Source organism: Camponotus floridanus, unplaced genomic scaffold, assembly GCF_003227725.1.
Source record: "Camponotus floridanus strain SB8 unplaced genomic scaffold, Cflo_v7.5 scaffold67, whole genome shotgun sequence".
In the NCBI taxonomy this organism is placed as follows: Eukaryota; Metazoa; Arthropoda; class Insecta; order Hymenoptera; family Formicidae; genus Camponotus; species Camponotus floridanus.
The window spans coordinates 1,137,033-1,157,290 of record NW_020229835.1 but is presented as its reverse complement, the minus strand read 5'-3'; the positions used below and the strand labels follow the sequence as shown (position 1 = coordinate 1,157,290).

Sequence of the window (20,258 nt, the reverse complement as noted above, 5' to 3'; positions counted from 1 at the left end):
TAGATAATTTGCAAAAAGTAGCATTTAATTAATTGACATTTTTTTATATAATTTTGTGCGAAAATATATTTATACAAATATAAGTCACTTTATTTGATAAATTCCTGAGGTTTTTAAAGAAAAAAGAAAATATACATAATCTTGAAATATATTTCTAAATATTCATTAAATTCATAATTTTTGCTATAAACAATTTGTTATGTTAAATTAAAGATAATATTAATATGAATATTTTTACTCTCAAGATACTATACAAAATTTTAATATCCATATATTTCGTACTTCTGCTATATATATATATATATATATATATATATATATATATATATATTTCTACATTTTTTACGTATATATAAATTTGACAAAAATACAACAATACGAAATTTTGTGAAAGAAGTAATAGATCTCTAATAAGGAATCGTATTTTGTTATTAAAAATGTCTGATTAATTTATCAAAATGAGATAATTTTTAGTAACGAGAAACATTATTATGATAATAATTTCAATTACATTATAAGAATAAAGTTATAATAAGATAACTTATAATAAAAAGAGAAAATGATTTTTGTAACATTACCATAAAATCGAAAACATTTATCGCTCTGCACGAATAACCTTCTATATAAAATTTATCGGTGTTTAATGAATGCAATCACATTTATATAGATTTTAGATTTCCGAAAGTCGAATGTGGTTACGACGAGGTAGATAGATTTTTATAAAATCAATGCACATACAATGCAATGTATGAACTTAGCTTTGAATTTCTGCGTCGATTAATATCACAGTCACTACGAGAAAGCGGAATATGTTTCTAAAATTTCTGGCAAATTTCTTTCTGTACGTTGTGACTGGACATACAAAAAATAAATTGTATTCGACTGTTAGATCTCTCGTTCATCTAAATTTGGCGACTGCTATACAATCACGCGCACATTCGAAACACATCCGTCCTATCGATCAATAGAATTTAAAAATATTTTATTTAATATTTTGTTTTATAATTAAAACAAATTGTATTAAAATAAATTATTAAATGTGCGCGTGATTAAGAATGATAACAAAGGAGCAATCAGCGTTTTGAAAGAATAGATTGATTATGTCGACCAGACAATCATGCATCAATGAACTTAGCAAATGACTCTGGTCTCAAAAATTTGCATTCTAATTAGCAATAAGCTCATATCAGCTGTTTCTACAATAAAGTATTGCTTTGAAAAATTAAAATACAATTTTGTACGTATTGTGCAAAAATTCACATTGATGACATGCAAACTTTGCCGGTTGTCGATTTTAAAAAATTGAATTATTTTCTTATCAAAAACTAAACAAATAATTAGAAAAAATGATGATAAAGTATACAATAAAATGTGACAATGAAAGATTTTCTATACATTTCGATGAATTTTTCGACAAAGCAAATCCCACTCGGTCTTTCTCTATGTCAAACTCGGTGTAGTTACTATCAATAAATGGTGACAAAGAAATATTTTCTATATGTTTCGATGAATTTTTTGCCAAAGCAAATCCCACTCGGTCTTTCTCCATGTCAAACTCGGTGTAATTACTATCAATAAATGGTGACATAGAAATATTTTCTATATGTTTCGATGAATTTTTTGCCAAAGCAAATTCCACTCGGTCTTTCTCCATGTCAAACTCGGTGTAATTACTATCAATAAATGGTGACAAAGAAATATTTTCTATATGTTTCGATGAATTTTTTGCCAAAGCAAATCCCACTCGGTCTCTCTCCATATCAAACTCGGTGTAGTAACGGCCAATAAATGGCATTCCCAGAATCCATTCTATTTTACTGCCAGGTTTTGCATCATGTTTCGAGAAGACGGTTAGACATATACTTTCATCATCTGGATGCTAAGCAGAATTAAATACACAATATAAACTTCTCTTATACATATTTAAATGATTTGAAATGACACAATATAAACTTCTCTTATACATATTTAAATGATTTAAATAATTTTCCTAAAGCACTCACCCGAATGATGTAATCCTTACCGGTAAGATTGAACGTCTTACCACTCAAATTAAATCTGATTGTAGGCAATTGGAAAATTCGATCGCAGTCCACCTTTAAATAAATAATAATATCAAGTTCGCAATTAATAAGAAATATATTAAATATGTTAAACGGAAAAAAGGATTAATGTCGTTGTTCCATAAAAGTTTATGTTTTATTTGAACGTATCTAATATTTATTTTTTCTATCGCTATTTCAATTTTATATAATTTTTTTTATCAAAGGATACGAGTTTTGTGAAGGATATGATTACTTGAAATATCGTTTACTTACTACTCCCTGTGGATTATTTTTAATAGATTCATAAATATGTGCAATATCAAATCGTGGTCCAGTTATTTGCCAAAGACTTGGGTCAATGGCAGCTTGGCAGCTTCTCTCGCACAAAGTAAAATCATTTATTTGGATACTACAAAGTGATGACGTTAACAATTTGTTGAAACACGATTAATTTAAAAAATAACGAACCTGTCAATGGTAAATTGCAAGTCCTTTTTGTTAGTAACAGGAATATATGTCAAATCTCCTTCGTAATAAGCAGGATCGGAACCACCGAATATCAATTTACCACCTAAATCGGCTGAAGTGTTTCTGCAAATTATATTTTTTATATCGCAATATGTATGTATGTGAAAATTAAGACTAAATTATATTTAATGTGCAAATATAAATATTACTTTAATTTAAAAAATTATAATACTGTATATAAATAATAAATTTCATTTATGTTAATATTAAAATAAATATAAACGTATACAAATAGAGCTCTATGTACTTATACATATAAAATTCATATTTATTAAAAATTCTTGTTTAGAAAGATATATGTTGTTTTTAGATGGAGAAAATATGTACCTATTTAGATAAAAACTCAAAATGTGTGATGACACTAGACCTTGTTTAATCATGTCGTCAAAGACAGACGTTATTCTACCATAATATAATTTGGAAGAGAGCAGGCCGACGAAACCATCAAGTTCTTGGTCGCCAAATGCATCAAATATATGTCCATGTGATAAGTATACTGTTTCCGTAAATGTATGATTCTTCACATTGAGATTGCCAACCTACGATAAAATTAGTATTGAAGTAATGCATACATTGTCGTTACCGCGCAAGAGAAAGAACATGATTGCTTAAGAAATGTTTAAACTATTCGTATGATTTTATTTCTAATTAAATTGGATTGATTGTTAATAATGAGTTACATTCACTACATCAGTAGATAGGTATCCACCAATTATGTAACCGGCGTATTTTATATTAGCCATAATATTATTTGGTATACATGTGGAGGAATTCATTCCATCATATTGATTATGCCGTGCTGTGAAAAATATTCAGTAATATCAAAACTTAATAATATTGGAAAGATTATAAAAATATATATACAGATATTGCCTTATTAATCTGTATTAAATATATAATATTCTTTTATAAATAATGATATATGTTGTACATGTATTTGTCGAATTAATTCATAAATCATGTTTGTTTATCAATGCTGGTTTGTACCTTCAGAAAATAAATGTGATAAATTATTTAAATTAATTTATACATTTCCAAATTCCAAAGTTTACCATTGTAATATTTACACTATAATATTAAATATTACTATAAAATTAAGTAAATACGTATTTGTATTATATATTTAACTTTTTAAATATCGCAAGATTATACTTGCAAAATATAATTGTAGATCGAATATATATATATATATATATATATATATATATATATAAACAAATTACTTACAACAACCAGAGATTATGCACTTTTTGGAGAACACCCAAAGATGTGTGGAATCCAAAACAAATTTAATTTTAAATTCTTGCGGTGGAGTTCCAATTTTAATGAAGCCATAGTAAATCACGTTTTTAAAATTAGTCAAACGTACTGATGGAAGATTATCATTTAACAAAGAAATTTCTTGCAACTTGATATCAACTTTTTTCGAAGTTTGATTGTAATCCATCTTGTACGATGGAACACTTGAAAGAACATAAAGAACATTCTGTGATATGAATATATATATATATATACATATATATATATATATATATATATATATATATATATATATACTTACAAATAATATAAAATAAATATTCACATTTAATATGACTAACAGATATTCTCAGAACAAATATAAGTTATAAAAGTCTATACAAATTTAAACGTCTCAGAAATCAACTACATAACTTACACATTTACAATATAAGTACATTGCACATTCACATATAATTATATCAGAAATGTTTATTAATTCGTATTTCTGAATTATATGATTCTCATATATATATAAGAAGTAATATATAATTTGTAATCCAGTCTTTTAAATAAAATCATTATAACATAACGAACATTGATTTTTAATTAACGACAATTTCTGTGTAATTTTACACATAGAAATAATTTAAAACATGTAACTTTATCAACTATTAAAAATAGAATACAGAAAATGTCAAGTAAACAAATAATACGAAGCAATTCATTATACCTATTATATACAGTTGATCTGCTAACGCGTGAAGAAAAGTTTACAATTAGATATTTTGATGACATCCGAGCACGATTTATGTCAATGATCGTCGTTTAAATAGGGATAAAGGCAAGATGGACAAAAGCGAACGTTACGAAGGAACAATAAGTTATTTTTTCAAGAATATTCTTATTTTATTTACTCTTTGACTGATAAATAAAAATATGCGTTTTGACCGAAGAAATTTTATCTAATTTGTATTGAAGCATTGATTATATTTGCACAAGCCGCACGTTTAATTCATGAAATCGGATATGAGAAAAAATCAATCTTTATAATTTCGATATTTATCAATATACAATATAATAAAATATATACTGACCTCACCAATTGCGCGTCAGTCGTCATAAAGAGTATCGTCACTATCGCAAAAAGGCGAAACATATTTCAGAATTTATTTATTCTTTCTGAAGTCCCGATTCATGAAAATTCGAACGAAGAGTGTCTTTCAAAACTTTATGACGAGATCCGCAGAAAAATAAGGTGTTCTCTTACTAACTCTGCTCTTAACACTGTATCGGTATTTGATAGCGTTATATGTGTATATAACGCTTCCTGCCCCTCTATTGAATGCTTGAACGGGGAGAAAACGCGCGGAACGTTCGAAAAATCCTGATTGATTTTCATCGATCAATTTAATTTAATTATATTATATTTTATGATCGTATATTCTATAATATGAACGTTTATTTACATAAATTCATAATTAATAATAAAAAACAATTATTTCAAGAAAGAATACATTGTTTATATCGAAAAAGTAGACAATCATGCATCATTAGTTTTACATAGATAATTTGCAAAAAGTAGCATTTAATTAATTGACATTTTTTTATATAATTTTGTGCGAAAATATATTTATACAAATATAAGTCACTTTATTTGATAAATTCCTGAGGTTTTTAAAGAAAAAAGAAAATATACATAATCTTAAAATATGTTTCTAAATATTCATTAAATTCATAATTTTTGCTACAAATAAATTGTTATGTTAAATTAAAGATAATATTAATATGAATATTTTTACTCTCAAGATACTATACAAAATATAAATATCCATATATTTCTTACTTCTGCTATATATATATATATATATATATATATATATATATATATATATTTCTACATTTCTTACGTATATATAAATTTGACAAAAATACAACAATACGAAATTTTGTGAAAGAAGTAATAGATCTCTAATAAGGAATCGTATTTTGTTATTAAAAATGTCTGATTAATTTTTATCAAAATGAGATAATTTTTAGTAACGAGAAACATTATTATGATAATAATTTCAATTACATTATAAGAATAAAGTTATAATAAGATAACTTATAATAAAAAGAGAAAATGACTTTTGTAACATTACCATAAAATCGAAATTTATCGCTCTGCACTAATAACCTTCTATATAAAATTTATCGGTGTTTAATGAATGCAATCACATTTACATAGGTTTTGGATTTCAGAAAGTCAAATCTGATCACGATGTGATAGATCAATTTTTAAAAATCAATATTTATTATATCAATATATAACGTACACATATAATATATACAATGTATGAATTTAGCTTTGGATTTCCGCGTCGATTAATATCACAGTCACTACGAGAAAGCGGAATATGTTTCTAAAATATCTGGCAAATTTCTTTCTGTACGTTGTGACTGGACATACAAAAAATAAATTGTATTCGACTGTTAGATCTCTCGTTCATTTAAATTTGGCGACTGCTATACAATCACGCGCACATTCGAAACACATCCGTCCTATCAATCAATAGAATTTAAAAATATTTTATTTAATATTTTGTTTTATAATTAAAACAAATTGTATTAAAATAAATTATTAAATGTGCACGTGATTAAGAATGATAACAAAGGAGCAATCAGCGTTTTGAAAGAATAGATTGATTATGTCGACCAGACAATCATGCATCAATGAACTTAGCAAATGACACTGGTCTCAAAAATTTGCATTCTAATTAGCAATAAGCTCATATCAACTGTTTCTACAATAAAGTATTGCTTTGAAAAATTAAAATACAATTTTGTACGTATTGTGCAAAAATTCACATTGATGACATGCAAACTTTGCCGGTTGCCGATTTAAAAAAATTGAATTATTTTCTTATCAAAAACTAAACAAATAATTAGAAAAAATGATGATAAAGTATACAATAAAATGTGACAATAAAAGATTTTCTATACATTTCGATGAATTTTTCGACAAAGCAAATCCCACTCGGTCTTTCTCTATGTCAAACTCGGTGTAGTTACTATCAATAAATGGTGACAAAGAAATATTTTCTATATGTTTCGATGAATTTTTTGCCAAAGCAAATTCCACTCGGTCTTTCTCTATGTCAAACTCGGTGTAATTACTATCAATAAATGGTGACAAAGAAATATTGTTTATATGTTTCGATGAATTTTTTGCCAAAGCAAATCCCACTCGGTCTCTCTCCATATCAAACTCGGTGTAGTAACGGCCAATAAATGGCATGCCCAGTATCCATATTTCATTTTCATATTGTATTAGGTCATCTTTCGAGAAGGCGATTATACATATACTTTCATTATTTGGATGCTGAGCAATATTAAATACACAATATTAACTTCTCTTATACATATTTAAATAATTTAAATAATAATTTGCTTATAGCACTCACCCGAATAATGTAATCCTTACCGGTAAGATCGAACGCCTTACCATTCATAATAAAACTGACTGTAGGCAATTGGAAAATTTTATTGCAGTCCACCTTGAAATAAAACATAATATCAAATTAGTAATTAATAATATTTAATAAATATATCATTAGAAACAAGAATTAATGTCGTTGTGTCGAGATAGAAGTTTATGTTTCATTTGAACTTACCTAATATTTATTCTTCCTTTATCGCTATTTTTAACTTTTTATAATATTTTATCAAATGTTTCGTGCTTTGTGAAAGATACGAGTACTTGAAAAATATCGTTTACTTACTCTTTTACGTTTATCACCTCCAATAAATGTATTAATCTTTGCGATATCCAATTTTGGTCCTAATATTAGCGTAGTGCCTGTATCAACGATAGCTTGGCAGCTTTTCTCGCACAGATTATTAGATTTTATTTCGATCCTACAAAACGATGTGGACAATTTATTGAAACACGATTAATGTAATTTGAAAAAATAATGTACCTATCAATGCTAATTTGCCAGTATCCTATGCGAGTAACAGGAATATATGTGAAATTCCCTTCATAATAAGCAGGATCGGAACCACCCAATATCAATTCACCACCTAAATCGGCTGAAGTGTCTCTGCAAATTATACATATTTTTTATATCGTAATATATGTGTGAAAATTAAAATTAAATTTCATTTAATATGCAAATATAAATATTACTTTAATTTATAGCATTATAATACTATATATAAATAATAAATTTAATTTATGTTACTATTGAAAAGCTATAAAGTAAATATAAATATATGTAGAAATCGAACTGTATATTTATTAAAAACTCTTGTTTATAGATATATGTTGTTCAGAAGTAGAGAAGATGTGTACCTATTTAGATAAAAACTGAAAATGTGTGGTGATACTAGATCTTGTTCAATAATGTTATCGAAGACAGACATTATTTCACTGGCAGATATGTAGGAATAACTCAGGCCCAAGATACCATCGTATGGTCTAGAAAAATTAGGATATATTCTTAACATATTAATTACTTCCATAAATATTTGATTCTGAACATTGAGGTTGGCAACCTATAATAAAATTGATATTAAATTAATATATCGTCATCATTGCAAGAAAAAAACAATATGATTGTTTAAGAAAGGTTTAAATTACAATTATAGTTGTAACTATTGAATTGTTTGTTTAATGATGACTTACATTCACTTTATCGGCAGCTAAGTATCCTTCTACATCGTATGAGCCATAATAAAAACGTGAAAATCTTTTTACTGTATTATTGTATGTCTCGGATCTTGCACTATCATATAGATTATGTCCTGCTACGAAGCATATTGAGTAATATCGAAAATTAACAATACTAATTAGCAATTAACAATTACATATTTCTTCTTAAAAATAACTACGCGTTATTTTTACACCAATTGATTCTTCACATTAATTTGTGCATAAAAGTATCGATATAAGATAATCGAAAAATGAATATTTTACTAGATATTTTGCAGCTTAATTAAGGTAAGATTTTATGAGACTTTAAAAATTATTTCAAGCTTCAAAATTCGAAAAGTACTCCAAGAAAAGATACTTTATTATAGTGTTTTGGAAAGTCCTCGAGATAAGCTACAGAATGTAATGAAAAATGGGGGTTTTTGTTTCAGAATTTGACCTTCAAAAGACTACCCAAGATCAAATAATTGTCACCATCTTAGGTGCCCTTTTCATTCATATAACTTCTTTCTTTACTATTTCTTTGTATATGTAAAAATAACGGAGTTATTTGTGGTGTAAAAGTTAAATTAAACACTCTGTATATATAAACAAATTACTTACAACAAACAGGAATTTTGCAATTTTTGGAGAATATCCAAAGATGTGGGGAACCAGTATCAAATACAACTTTAAATTCTTGCTGCGGAGTTCCAATTTTAATAATGCCATAGTAATTTATGTTTTTGTAATTGGTCAAATTTGCGGAAGGAAAATCGTTACTTAACAAAAAATCTTCTTCCAACTTGTCAACTTTTTCCAAAGATTGAATGTAGTCCATCTTGTACAATGGAATCCTTGAAATAACATATAGAATATTTTGTGACATATATACAGGGTGTCCCAGACCACCCGTCTCACCCGATTTTTTCGTAAACGCGACATTTTAAAGAAAAATGTTTCAGACAAAAGTTTTGTGACTTCGAGGGGGACATAAGATGGTGTCATTGGTTTGACCTTGGATAGTCGTTTGAAGATCACGTGAAGGTCACCTTTAATTTCTTAAATGGAAACCCCCATTTTTCAATGCATATTCTTGTAGCTTACCTCGAGAGCTTTCCAAAACACTGTAATTAAGTACCTTTTTATTAAGTACTTTTTGAGTTATAAGGCTTGAAATAATTTCTTAATTTTACATAAACCATAAAATATCTAGTAAACCATTCATTTTTCGATTATCTTACCTTCATACTTTTACGTACAAAATAATGAGAGGAATCAATTGGTGTAAAGAAAACATACAGTTGTTTTTAAGAAAAAATATGGAATTGTTAATTGCAAATTACATATTTTTTCTTAGAAACAACTATGTGTTTTCTTTACACCAATTGATTCCTCTCATTATTTTGTACATAAAAGTATGAAGGTAAGATAATCGAAAAATGAATGGTTTACTAGATATTTTATGGTTTATGTAAAATTAAGAAATTATTTCAAGCCTTATAACTCAAAAAGTACTTAATAAAACGGTACTTAATTATAGTGTTTTGGAAAGCTCTCGAGATAAGCTACAAGAATATGCAATGAAAAATAGGAGGTTCCATTTAAGAAATTGAAGGTAATCTTTATGTGACCTTCAAACGACTATCCAAGGTCAAACCAATGACACCATCTTATGTCCCCCTCGAAGTCACAAAACTTTTGTCTGAAACATTTTTCTTTAAAATGTCGCGTTTACGAAAAAATCGGGTGAGACGGGTGGTCTTGGACACCCAGTATATATATATATATATATATATATATATATATATATATATATATGCTTATAAATAATATAAAATGAATATTCACATTTGATATGACTAACAGATATTCTCAGAACATATATAAATTATGAAAGTCTATACAAATTTAAACGTTTCAGAAATCAGTTACATAATTTACATATTGTATTTACAATATAAGTACATTACGCATTTAGATATAACTATATCGCAACGATTTATTAACTCGATGATCTTTTTGAATTATTTGACTCTCATATATCTCGAAAATAATATTTAATCTGTAATCCAGTCTTTTAAATAAAATTATTATAACGGACATTGCTTTCTATTTAACGAAAATTTTGCATGCAATTTTATGCGTTACAATTTTATAAATAATTCAAAAACAAGCAACTCTATCAATTATTAAAACTAGAATACAGAAAATATCAAGTAAACAAATAATACAAAGCAACTCATTATATCTACAGTTGATCTGCTATCGCGTGAAAAAGTTGTTTACAATTAGATGTTTTGATGACTTCCAATCATGATTTATATTAACGGTCATCGTTTAAATAGGAATAAAGGCAAGATAAAAGCGAACGTTACTAAAGAACAATGAGCACTTTCTCAAAAATATTCTTATTTTATTTACTCCTTGACTAATAAATAAAAATATATATATGTTTCGACAAAAAAAATATATGTTTGGACAAAACAAAGTTTATCCAATTCGTATAGAAGAATTAATTGCATTTGCACAAGTCACGCGTTTAATAAAAGAAATGAAATGCAAGAAAAAATTGATCTTTAATAATTTCGATATTTATCATGCCAATATGCAATAAAATAAAATATATACTGACCTGTGCAATTGCGCGTCAGTCGTCATAAAGAGTACTGTCACTACTGCAAGAAGACGAAACATATTTCAGAATTGATTTATTACTGAAGTCTTCATTCGTGAAAATTTGACGAGTTTCTTTCAAAATTCATAACCTGATACATAGGAAAATAAAGTATTGTCGTTTACTAACTCCTCTTAACATTGTATTCGATAGCGTTATATACATATATGATCGCACATGCCCCTCTGTTGAATACTTGAACAGGGAGAAAACGCGCGAAACATTCGAAAAATTCTGATTTCCATCGATCAATTTAATTTAAATATATCACATTTTTCATGATCGTGTATTCTAAATTAAGAACGTTTATTTACATAAATTCATGATATGAATGAATAGTAAAAAACAGTTCTTTCGAAAAAACTACATTGTTTATATCGACTAATCAGTCAATCATGCGTCATTAATTTTACAATAGGTAATTTGCAAAAAGTAGCATTTAATTAATTGGCATTTTTTATATAATTCTGCGCGAAAAAATTATATTTATATAATTTTAAATCACTTTATTTCATAAATTCTAGAGGTTTCTAAAAGAAAAAAGAAAATATACATAATCGTGAAATATGTATTTAAATATTCATTAGTTTTATCATTTTTGAGAAAAACAACTTGTTGTGTTAAATTAGGAATAATATTAATACGAATATTTTTACTCAAGATACTATACAAAATTTAAAAATCCATATATTTCTTACTTCTGCTATATATATATATATATATATATATATATATATATATATATATTTCTACTATACATTTCTTTCGTCATATATTGTGTGAATTTGAAAAAAATACAACAATACGAAATTTTGTGGAAGAAGTAATAAATCTCTAATAAAGAATCGTATTTTTTATTAAAAATGTCTGATTAATTTATCAAAATAAGATAATTTTCAATAACAAGAAACATTGATGATAATTACATTATAAGAATATAGTTATAAGATAAGATAACTTATAATAAAAAGAGAAAATGATTTTTGTAACATTATCATAAAATCGAGAACTTTTATTGCTCATCGCACTGCACCAATTCCATTTAGGATTCATCGGTGTTTATCAATGCAATTACATTTACATAGGTTTTAGATTTCCGAAAATCGAATGTGGTCACGAGGTGGATTGATTTTTAAAAAAATGAACATTTATTATATCGATATGTATCGTGCACATACAATACAATGTATGAATTTAGCTTTGGATTTCCACATCTATCAACACCACAGTCACCACGAGAAAGCGTGTTTTCGAAATTTTTGATAAATTGCTTCCTGTACGTTGCGACATACAAAAAATAAATTGTATTCGACTATTAGAGCTCTCGTTTACCTACATTTGACGACTGCTATAGAATCGCGCGCACACAAAATACATCCGTCCTATCGATCAATCAAATTTAAAAATATTTTATTTAATATTTTGTTTCATAATTAAAACAAATTGTATTAAAATAAATTATTAAATGTGCGCGTGATTAAGAATGATAATGAAGGAGCAATCAGCGTTTCGAAAAAATAGCTTGATTATGTCGACTAAACAGCTATGCATCAATAAACTTAGCAAATGACACTGCTCGTAAAAATTCTAATTAACAATATGTTCATATCAACTACTTTCACGATGAAGTATTGCTTTTAAAAATTAAAACACATTTATGTGTTTTAATTTTTAAAAGCAATACTTCATCGTGAAAGTGCATATAGCGTGTGCATATAGCGCAAAAATTCACATTGATGACATGCAAACTTTGCCGGTTGTCGATTAAAACAAATTAAATTTCTTTCTTCTCGAAAACTAAACAAATAATTTAAAAAAAATGATGATAAAATATACAATAAAATGTGACAATGAAAGATTTTCTATACATTTTGATGAACTTTTCGCCAAAGCAAATCCCACTCTGTCTCCCTCCATATCAAACTCGGTATAGTAACGACCAATAAATGGCATGCCCAGAACCCATTTTATTTCATTGTCATATGTTAGGTGATGTTTCGCGAAGACGGTTACACATATACTTTCATTATTTGGATGCTGAGCAATATTAAATACACAATATTAACTTCTCTTATACATATTTAAATAATTTAAATAATAATTTGCTTATAGCACTCACCCGAATGATGTAATCATTACCGGTAAGATCGAACGCCTTACCACCCATAATAAACCTGATTGTAGGCAATTGGAAAATTTTATTGCAGTCCACCTTTAAATAAAACATAATATCAAGTTAGTAATTAATAATATTTAATAAATATATCATTAGAAACAAGAATTAATGTCGTTGTGTCGAAATAGAAGTTTATGTTTCATTTGAACTTACCTAATATTTATTCTTCTTTTATCGCTATTCTTAACTTTTTATAATTTTTTATCAAATGTTTCGTGCTTTGTGAAAGGTACGATTACTTGAAAAATATCGTTTACTTACTCTTTTACGTTTATCACCTCCAATAAATGTATTAATCTTTGCGATATCCAATTTTGGTCCTAATATTAACGAAGAGCCTGTATCAACGATAGCTTGGCAGCTTTCCTCGCACAGATTATCAGATTTTATTTTGATCCTACAAAACGATGATGTTGACAATTTGTTGAAACACGATTAATGTAATTTAAAAAAATAACGTACCTATCAATGCTAATTTGCCAGTATCCTTTGTGAGTAACAGGAATATATGTGAAATCCCCTTCGTAATAAGCAGGATCGGAACCACCCAATATCAATTCACCACCTAAATCGGCTGAAGTGTCTCTGCAAATTATACATATTTTTTATATCGTAATATATGTATGAAAATTAAAATTAAATTTTATTTAATATGCAAATATAAATATTACTTTAATTTAAAAAAATATTATGCTATATATAAATAATAAATTTAATTGATGTTAATATTAAAATAACTATAAAATAAATATAAATATTTATACAAATAGAACTGTTATATTTATTAAAAAATTGTGTTTATAGATATATGTTGTTCATAAGTAGGGAAGATATGCACCTGTTTAGATAAAAACTGAAAATGCGTGATGACACTAGACTTTGATTAATTATGTTGTCGAAGACAGGCGTTATTCTATCAGACGACATATTGGAATAGCTCAGACCCAAGACACCATCGTATGGTTTAGAAAAATTTGAATTCATTCTTAACACATTAGTTACTTCTAGAAATATTTGATTCTGAACATTGAGATTGGCCACCTATAAAATTATATAAAACCTATATAAAATTGATATTGAAATAACATATCATTGTTATTGAACGAAAAAACAATATGATTGTTTAAGAAAGGTTTAAATTACAATTATAGTTATAACTGAATTAGATTGTTTGCTTAATGATGACTTACATTCACTTTATCAGCAGCTAAGTATCCTTCTACATCGTAAGAGCCATATTCAAAACGAAGAAGACGATTATTTCCTATATTATTATATGTCTCGGATCTTGCACTATCGTATTGATTATGTCCTGCTATAAAGCATATTCAGTAATATCAAAAATTAGCAATAATAATTTGCAATTAACAATTACATGTTTTTTCTTAAAAATAACTATGTGCATTTTTTACATCAATTGATTCCTCACATTATTTTGTGTAAAAGTATCGAGATAAGGTAGTCGAAAAATAAATATTTTACTAGATATTTTACATTTAATTAAAGTAAGATTTTACGGTAAAATTAAGAAATTATTTCAAGTCTCATAACTCGAAAAATACTCAATGAAAAAATACTTTTTTACAGTGTTTTGAAAAGCTCTCAAGATAAGCTACAAGAATGTGTAATAAAAAATGGGGGTTTTCGTTTCAGAATTTGACCTTCAAAAAATTATATCCAAGATCAAATAATTGTATATATATATATATATATATATATATATATATATATATATAATTAAATTACTTACAATAAATAGGGAATGTGCACTTTTTGGACAAAACCCAAAGATCTGCGGAACCAGTATCAAACATCACTTTAAATTCTTGCTGCGGTGTTCCAATTCTAATAATGCCATAATAAATTATGTTTTTGTAATTGGTCAAATTTTCTGAAGGAAAATCGTCACTTAACAAAAAAGTTTCTTCCAACTTGGTGTCAACTGCTTCCAAAGATTGTCGAATGTAATCCATCTTGTACAATGGAATCCTTGAAATAACATAAAGAACATTTTGTAATATGAATATATATACTTATAAAAAATATAAAATAAATGTTCTAATTTGATATGACTAACAGATATTCTAAGAAATATAAATTATAAAAGTCTATACAAATGCAATCGTCCCAGAAATCAACTATATAACTTACACATTTATAATATAAATACATTACGCATTTAGATGTAATTATATCAGAACGGTTTATTAACATGATGATCTTTTTAAATTATTTGATCCTCATATATCTCAAAAGTGATATTTAATCTGTAATCCAGTCTTTTAACCCTTTCATATCTCCGGAACATATAAGTATGTCCCATCTACGAAAAAATCATAACTTTGAACAAATAATCTTATCAACTTTTACCTTGGCTTGTTTTAAAGAAGAAGATTCAAGTTACATGTAAAAAAAATCGTGCACTTTGAAATATAATGTTTACAATAAAATTCTTAAACTTTGCAAAAAATTAAACTTTTAGACAGTGAAGAATAACCGTATATTATATTAAAAATCATACAATTTATACGTTAATAATAAACTTAAAGTTTTATTTAAATGTAATTTAAATGTGATTTAAATGTGATTACACCTTTATTATATTAAATATAACAGTTTATATGTGTAATCAAAAGTATATGCGAACTTCGACATCTGAGCTCGCGACAGATGCGCGGCTTGCAAAAAAAAAAAGAGTATATCAACGCCATGAGTCGAGAATGTGTATATGTGTGTCGATTCAAAAAAACCATAATATATATTTAAAACAAAAATCCAAGCATACTTTAAATATATTTATATTTAAGCTTTTTATGGCCGCCATCTTAAATTTGCCATTTTGAATTTAAATTTTGATGGTAAATTTGAAAAATCAGCATCCCCAAAAACCTATAAAACTGTTAATATATAAAACGTATGTCTTTTGGAAAAGCCGGAGGTACGGAAGAGTTAAATAAAATCATTATAACACATTGACATTGCTTTTTAATTAACGACAATTTTGCAAGTAATTTTACAATTTCAGAAATAATTCCAAAACAAGTAATTGTATCAACTATTAAAGACTAGAATACAGAAAAAATCAAGAAAACAAATAATATAAAGCAACTCATTATATTTGCAGATGATCTGCTATCGCTTGAAAAAATAGTTTACAATTCGATGTTTTGACCTCCAATCATGATTTATATTAACGGTCGTCGTTTAAATAAGAATAAAAGCAAGATGGACAAAAGCAAACGTTACGAAAGAACAATGAGCATTTTCTCAAAAAAATTCTTATTTTATTATATTTACTCTTTAACTAATAAATAAAAATATACGTTTTGCCAAATAAATTTCATCCAATTTGTATTGAAACATTAATTGCATTTGCACAATCGACGCGTTTAATCCACGAAATCGGATACGAGAAAAAAATCAATTTTTATAATTTCGATATTTATCATGCTAATATACAATATAATAAAATATATACTGACCTCTGCAATTGCGCGTCAGTCGTTATAAAGAGCACCGTCACTACCGCAAAAAGGCGAAACATATTTCAAAATTTATTTACTACTGAAGTCTTGATTCGTGAAAATTTGACGAGTTTCTTTCGAAATTTATAACCGGATACACGGAAAAATAAAGTGTTGTCTCTTACTGACATTCTTCTTAACACTGTATCGGTATTCGATAGCGTTATACATATGATCGCGCGTGCCCTTGTGTTGAATGCTTGAACAGGTACAGAACGCGCGAAACATTCGAAAAATCCCGATAGATTTCATCGATAAATTTAATTTAAATATTTCATATTTTTCATAATCGTGTATTTTAAATTAAGAACGTTTATTTACATAAATTCATGATTAATAATAAGAAAACAATTCTTTCAAGAAAGAATACATTGTTTATATCGACCAGGCAGACAATCATTAACTTTACAATAATTTGCATTAAATAGTAGCATTTAATTAATCGACATTTTTTTATATAATTTTGTGCAAGAAAATATATTTATACAATATAAGTTTATACATTATAAGTCACTTTATTTGATAAATTATTGAAATTTCTAAAGAAAAAAGAAAATATACATAATCTTAAAATATGTATTTAAATATTCATTAGTTTCATAATTTTTGAGAAAAACAACTTGTGTTATATTAGGGATAATATTAATATGAATATTTTTACTCAAGATACTATACAAAATTTAAAAATCCATATATTTCTTATTTCTGCTATATATAATATATATATATATATATATATATATATATTTCTACATTTTTTTCATATATATAAATTTAACAAAAATACAACAATACGAAATTTTGTGAAAGAAGGAATAGATCTCTAATAAAGAATCGTATTTTTTAATTAAAAATGTCTGATTAATTTATCGAAATAAGATAATTTTCAATAATAAGAAACATTATTATGATGGAATTTCCATTACATTATAAGAATAAAGTTAAAATAAGATAACTTATAATAAAAAGAGAAAATGATTTTTGTAACATTACCATAAAATCGAAAACTTTTATTGCTCATCGCACTGCACGAATAACCTTTCCTTTAGAATTTATCGGTGTTTAATGAATGCAATCACATTTACATAGGTTTTAGATTTCCGAAAGTCGAAATGTGGTCACGAGGTAGATCGATTTTTTAAAAATCATATTTATTATATCGATATGTATCGTGCACATACAATACAATGTATGAACTTAGCTTCGGATTTCCGCGTCAATCAACACCGCAGTCACTACGAGAAGCGGAATATATTTCTGAAATTTCTGGCAAATTTCTTTCTGTACGTTGTGACTGGACAAAATAAATTGTATTTTATTATTAGAGCTCTCGTTTATCTAAATTTGGCTACTGCTATACAATCATGCGTACATTCGAAACATATCCGTCCTATCGATCAATCAAATTTAAAAATATTTGATTTAATATTTTGTTTTATAATTAAAACAAATTGTATTAAAATAAATTATTAAATGTGTGCGTGATTAAGAATGATAACGAAGGAGCAATCAGCGTTGCGAAAGAATAGCTTGATTATGTCGACTAGACGGCCATGCATCAATGAACTTAGCAAAAATTCGCATTCTAATTAACAATAAGCTCATATCAGTTGCTTTTACGAAAGTATTGCTGTCGAAAATTAAGCCCACAACAGGGTCGAATTTAAAAACCCTGGAGCAACGAAGATGTGGAGACCCCTAACCATTTTTAAACCAAAATCAAATAGAAATTTTTACATTGTTTAAATAATTTATTGTGAAATAACAAGGTCGAGCAATATACATAGATCTTGTAAGTTTTGTATACCATTCGATAGGAAATTTTATCCAAAATTTGTGTTGTGAAGACCCCTGGGCTTCAGCCCCTGTTGTCCCTCCCCTAAATCCGGTCCTAGTCAAATATAAATCATTCGTGACTCTTTATCTATTTTTCGATTATTTAAATGTAATTCAGATTGAGATCGTGCAGTAAAAACATCGAATCGTAAATATAAATATATATTTTAATATAATGAAAGTGATCCTTCAATAAATAATCATATAATTAATCTATGTCATTTAAAATCTAAATTTTTATACTTTAAAATATTTCGCGTATACATTTGTCAAAATACGTATACATTTGTAAAATTACGAATACGTATACATTTGTAAAATTACGAATATTTCAAACAGACAATAACATAATGTTTGATCTTGATGGCGTATACAATAGCTCGCTAATATTTACATTCCGCGGTCTTGGTATCATTCATACGGCGACACTCGAGCAAGATAGTGGTGCGAAACGATATTTTTTCGTATATTATCGAATTTATTATTAATTGAACGATATATCATGATTTTCAATTAGATTAATTTTTCGATTTTATAATTTCGCGTATATATTTGTCAAAATACGTAAAATATTTCGAACAGACAATAACACAATGTTTGGCCTTGACGACGTATACAATAGCGCGCTAATGTTACATTCCGCGGTCTTGATATCATTCTACGGCGACACTCGAGCAAATAGTGGTGCGAAACGATACTCTTCGTATATTACACAGGCCTGCAAAAAAGGGGGTCAAAATTTCTTTTTAAGATGCAATAATGACTTTTGACGTAATTTTGCGCTGATCCGAATCTGACCGCCGAATTTGCGTAGCACGTCAGGTTTTTGAGTTATTTGTAGTTGAATAGGCCAAAAATCACTATATTAGCCATTTTCATGAATTTATTGTGAGTAAACCAATTTTTTGAAATATTTCTGTCAACGGCATCGTATAGATTCACTTTCATCTTTCGAATCCACTTTCGATTACCGCGCGCACGATTTTTCGCTCAGATATCAAGAGACACGGTAGTGTCTTGAAGTCGAGTCATCATCACTCAGGCGCAAGACACACGTGTATCTTTACGCGAATGGCTAAGTTGCGAGTAATGCATATTATCGGTTCTCAATAACCGCTGAATCGATCAATTCTTATTAGGTTCAATCAATTGCTTGGGTTCGATATAAGGAAAGTGTCTTTATTTTTGCTCTATATGCTCTATAAGCAGAAATATAACGATGCAAAGTCTCAATGTGAAACTTTTTGATTAAGAAACGTCACCGTCGTGGCTACATTTTTCACATATTTTTCTTATACGATTCGCACATTTGACGAAAGAGGCGCTGTGTTCTCGTGACGATGAGAGATGTATAATTTTTATATCATGCGAGAAATTACCGACTGTAATTGGAATGAATTGATCGGTACATAATATACTTTCCGATTCACGCATGATGCGCATAAAGTGACAGAAAATGTATAGTTCATGTCACGCATATTATTATACATTTTTTGTCACTTGCTTTATGGCGCATCATGTGTGCATTCGGAAAGTACCCATAGATGTGCTTGTGTAT

At 27.2% G+C, this 20,258-nt stretch overlaps 3 protein-coding genes across 3 annotated transcripts; all 3 read right to left on the bottom strand.

Moving 5' to 3' along the window:
- Positions 1-540: 540 nt before the first annotated feature.
- Positions 541-13,351, bottom strand: LOC105255863. The gene is made up of 17 exons (XM_025413473.1): positions 13,284-13,351; positions 11,123-11,165; positions 9,112-9,344; positions 8,482-8,603; positions 8,149-8,351; positions 7,775-7,897; positions 7,577-7,712; positions 7,259-7,351; positions 6,754-7,176; positions 4,546-4,640; positions 3,801-4,036; positions 3,254-3,372; positions 2,901-3,112; positions 2,514-2,636; positions 2,319-2,454; positions 2,004-2,096; positions 541-1,879 (listed from the first exon to the last, which is right to left on the bottom strand). The coding sequence occupies exons 2-17, from the start codon at positions 11,146-11,148 to the stop codon at positions 1,319-1,321; spliced, it is 2,934 nt and encodes a 977-aa protein (XP_025269258.1). The 5' UTR covers positions 11,149-11,165; positions 13,284-13,351; the 3' UTR covers positions 541-1,318.
- LOC112639467 (lysosomal aspartic protease-like) lies at positions 12,773-14,324 on the bottom strand. The gene is made up of 5 exons (XM_025413472.1): positions 14,179-14,324; positions 13,803-13,925; positions 13,602-13,737; positions 13,033-13,201; positions 12,773-12,798 (listed from the first exon to the last, which is right to left on the bottom strand). Exons 1-5 carry the CDS (start codon positions 14,322-14,324, stop codon positions 12,773-12,775), a joined length of 600 nt encoding a protein of 199 aa, XP_025269257.1.
- Positions 14,325-14,528: 204 nt separating this feature from the next.
- On the bottom strand, positions 14,529-17,019 carry LOC112639478 (lysosomal aspartic protease-like). Its single transcript, XM_025413520.1, has 3 exons — positions 16,823-17,019; positions 15,091-15,329; positions 14,529-14,652 (listed from the first exon to the last, which is right to left on the bottom strand). Coding segments are annotated over exons 1-3 (303 nt in total). The 5' UTR covers positions 16,885-17,019; the 3' UTR covers positions 14,529-14,650.
- Between the last annotated feature and the right edge of the window lie 3,239 nt (positions 17,020-20,258).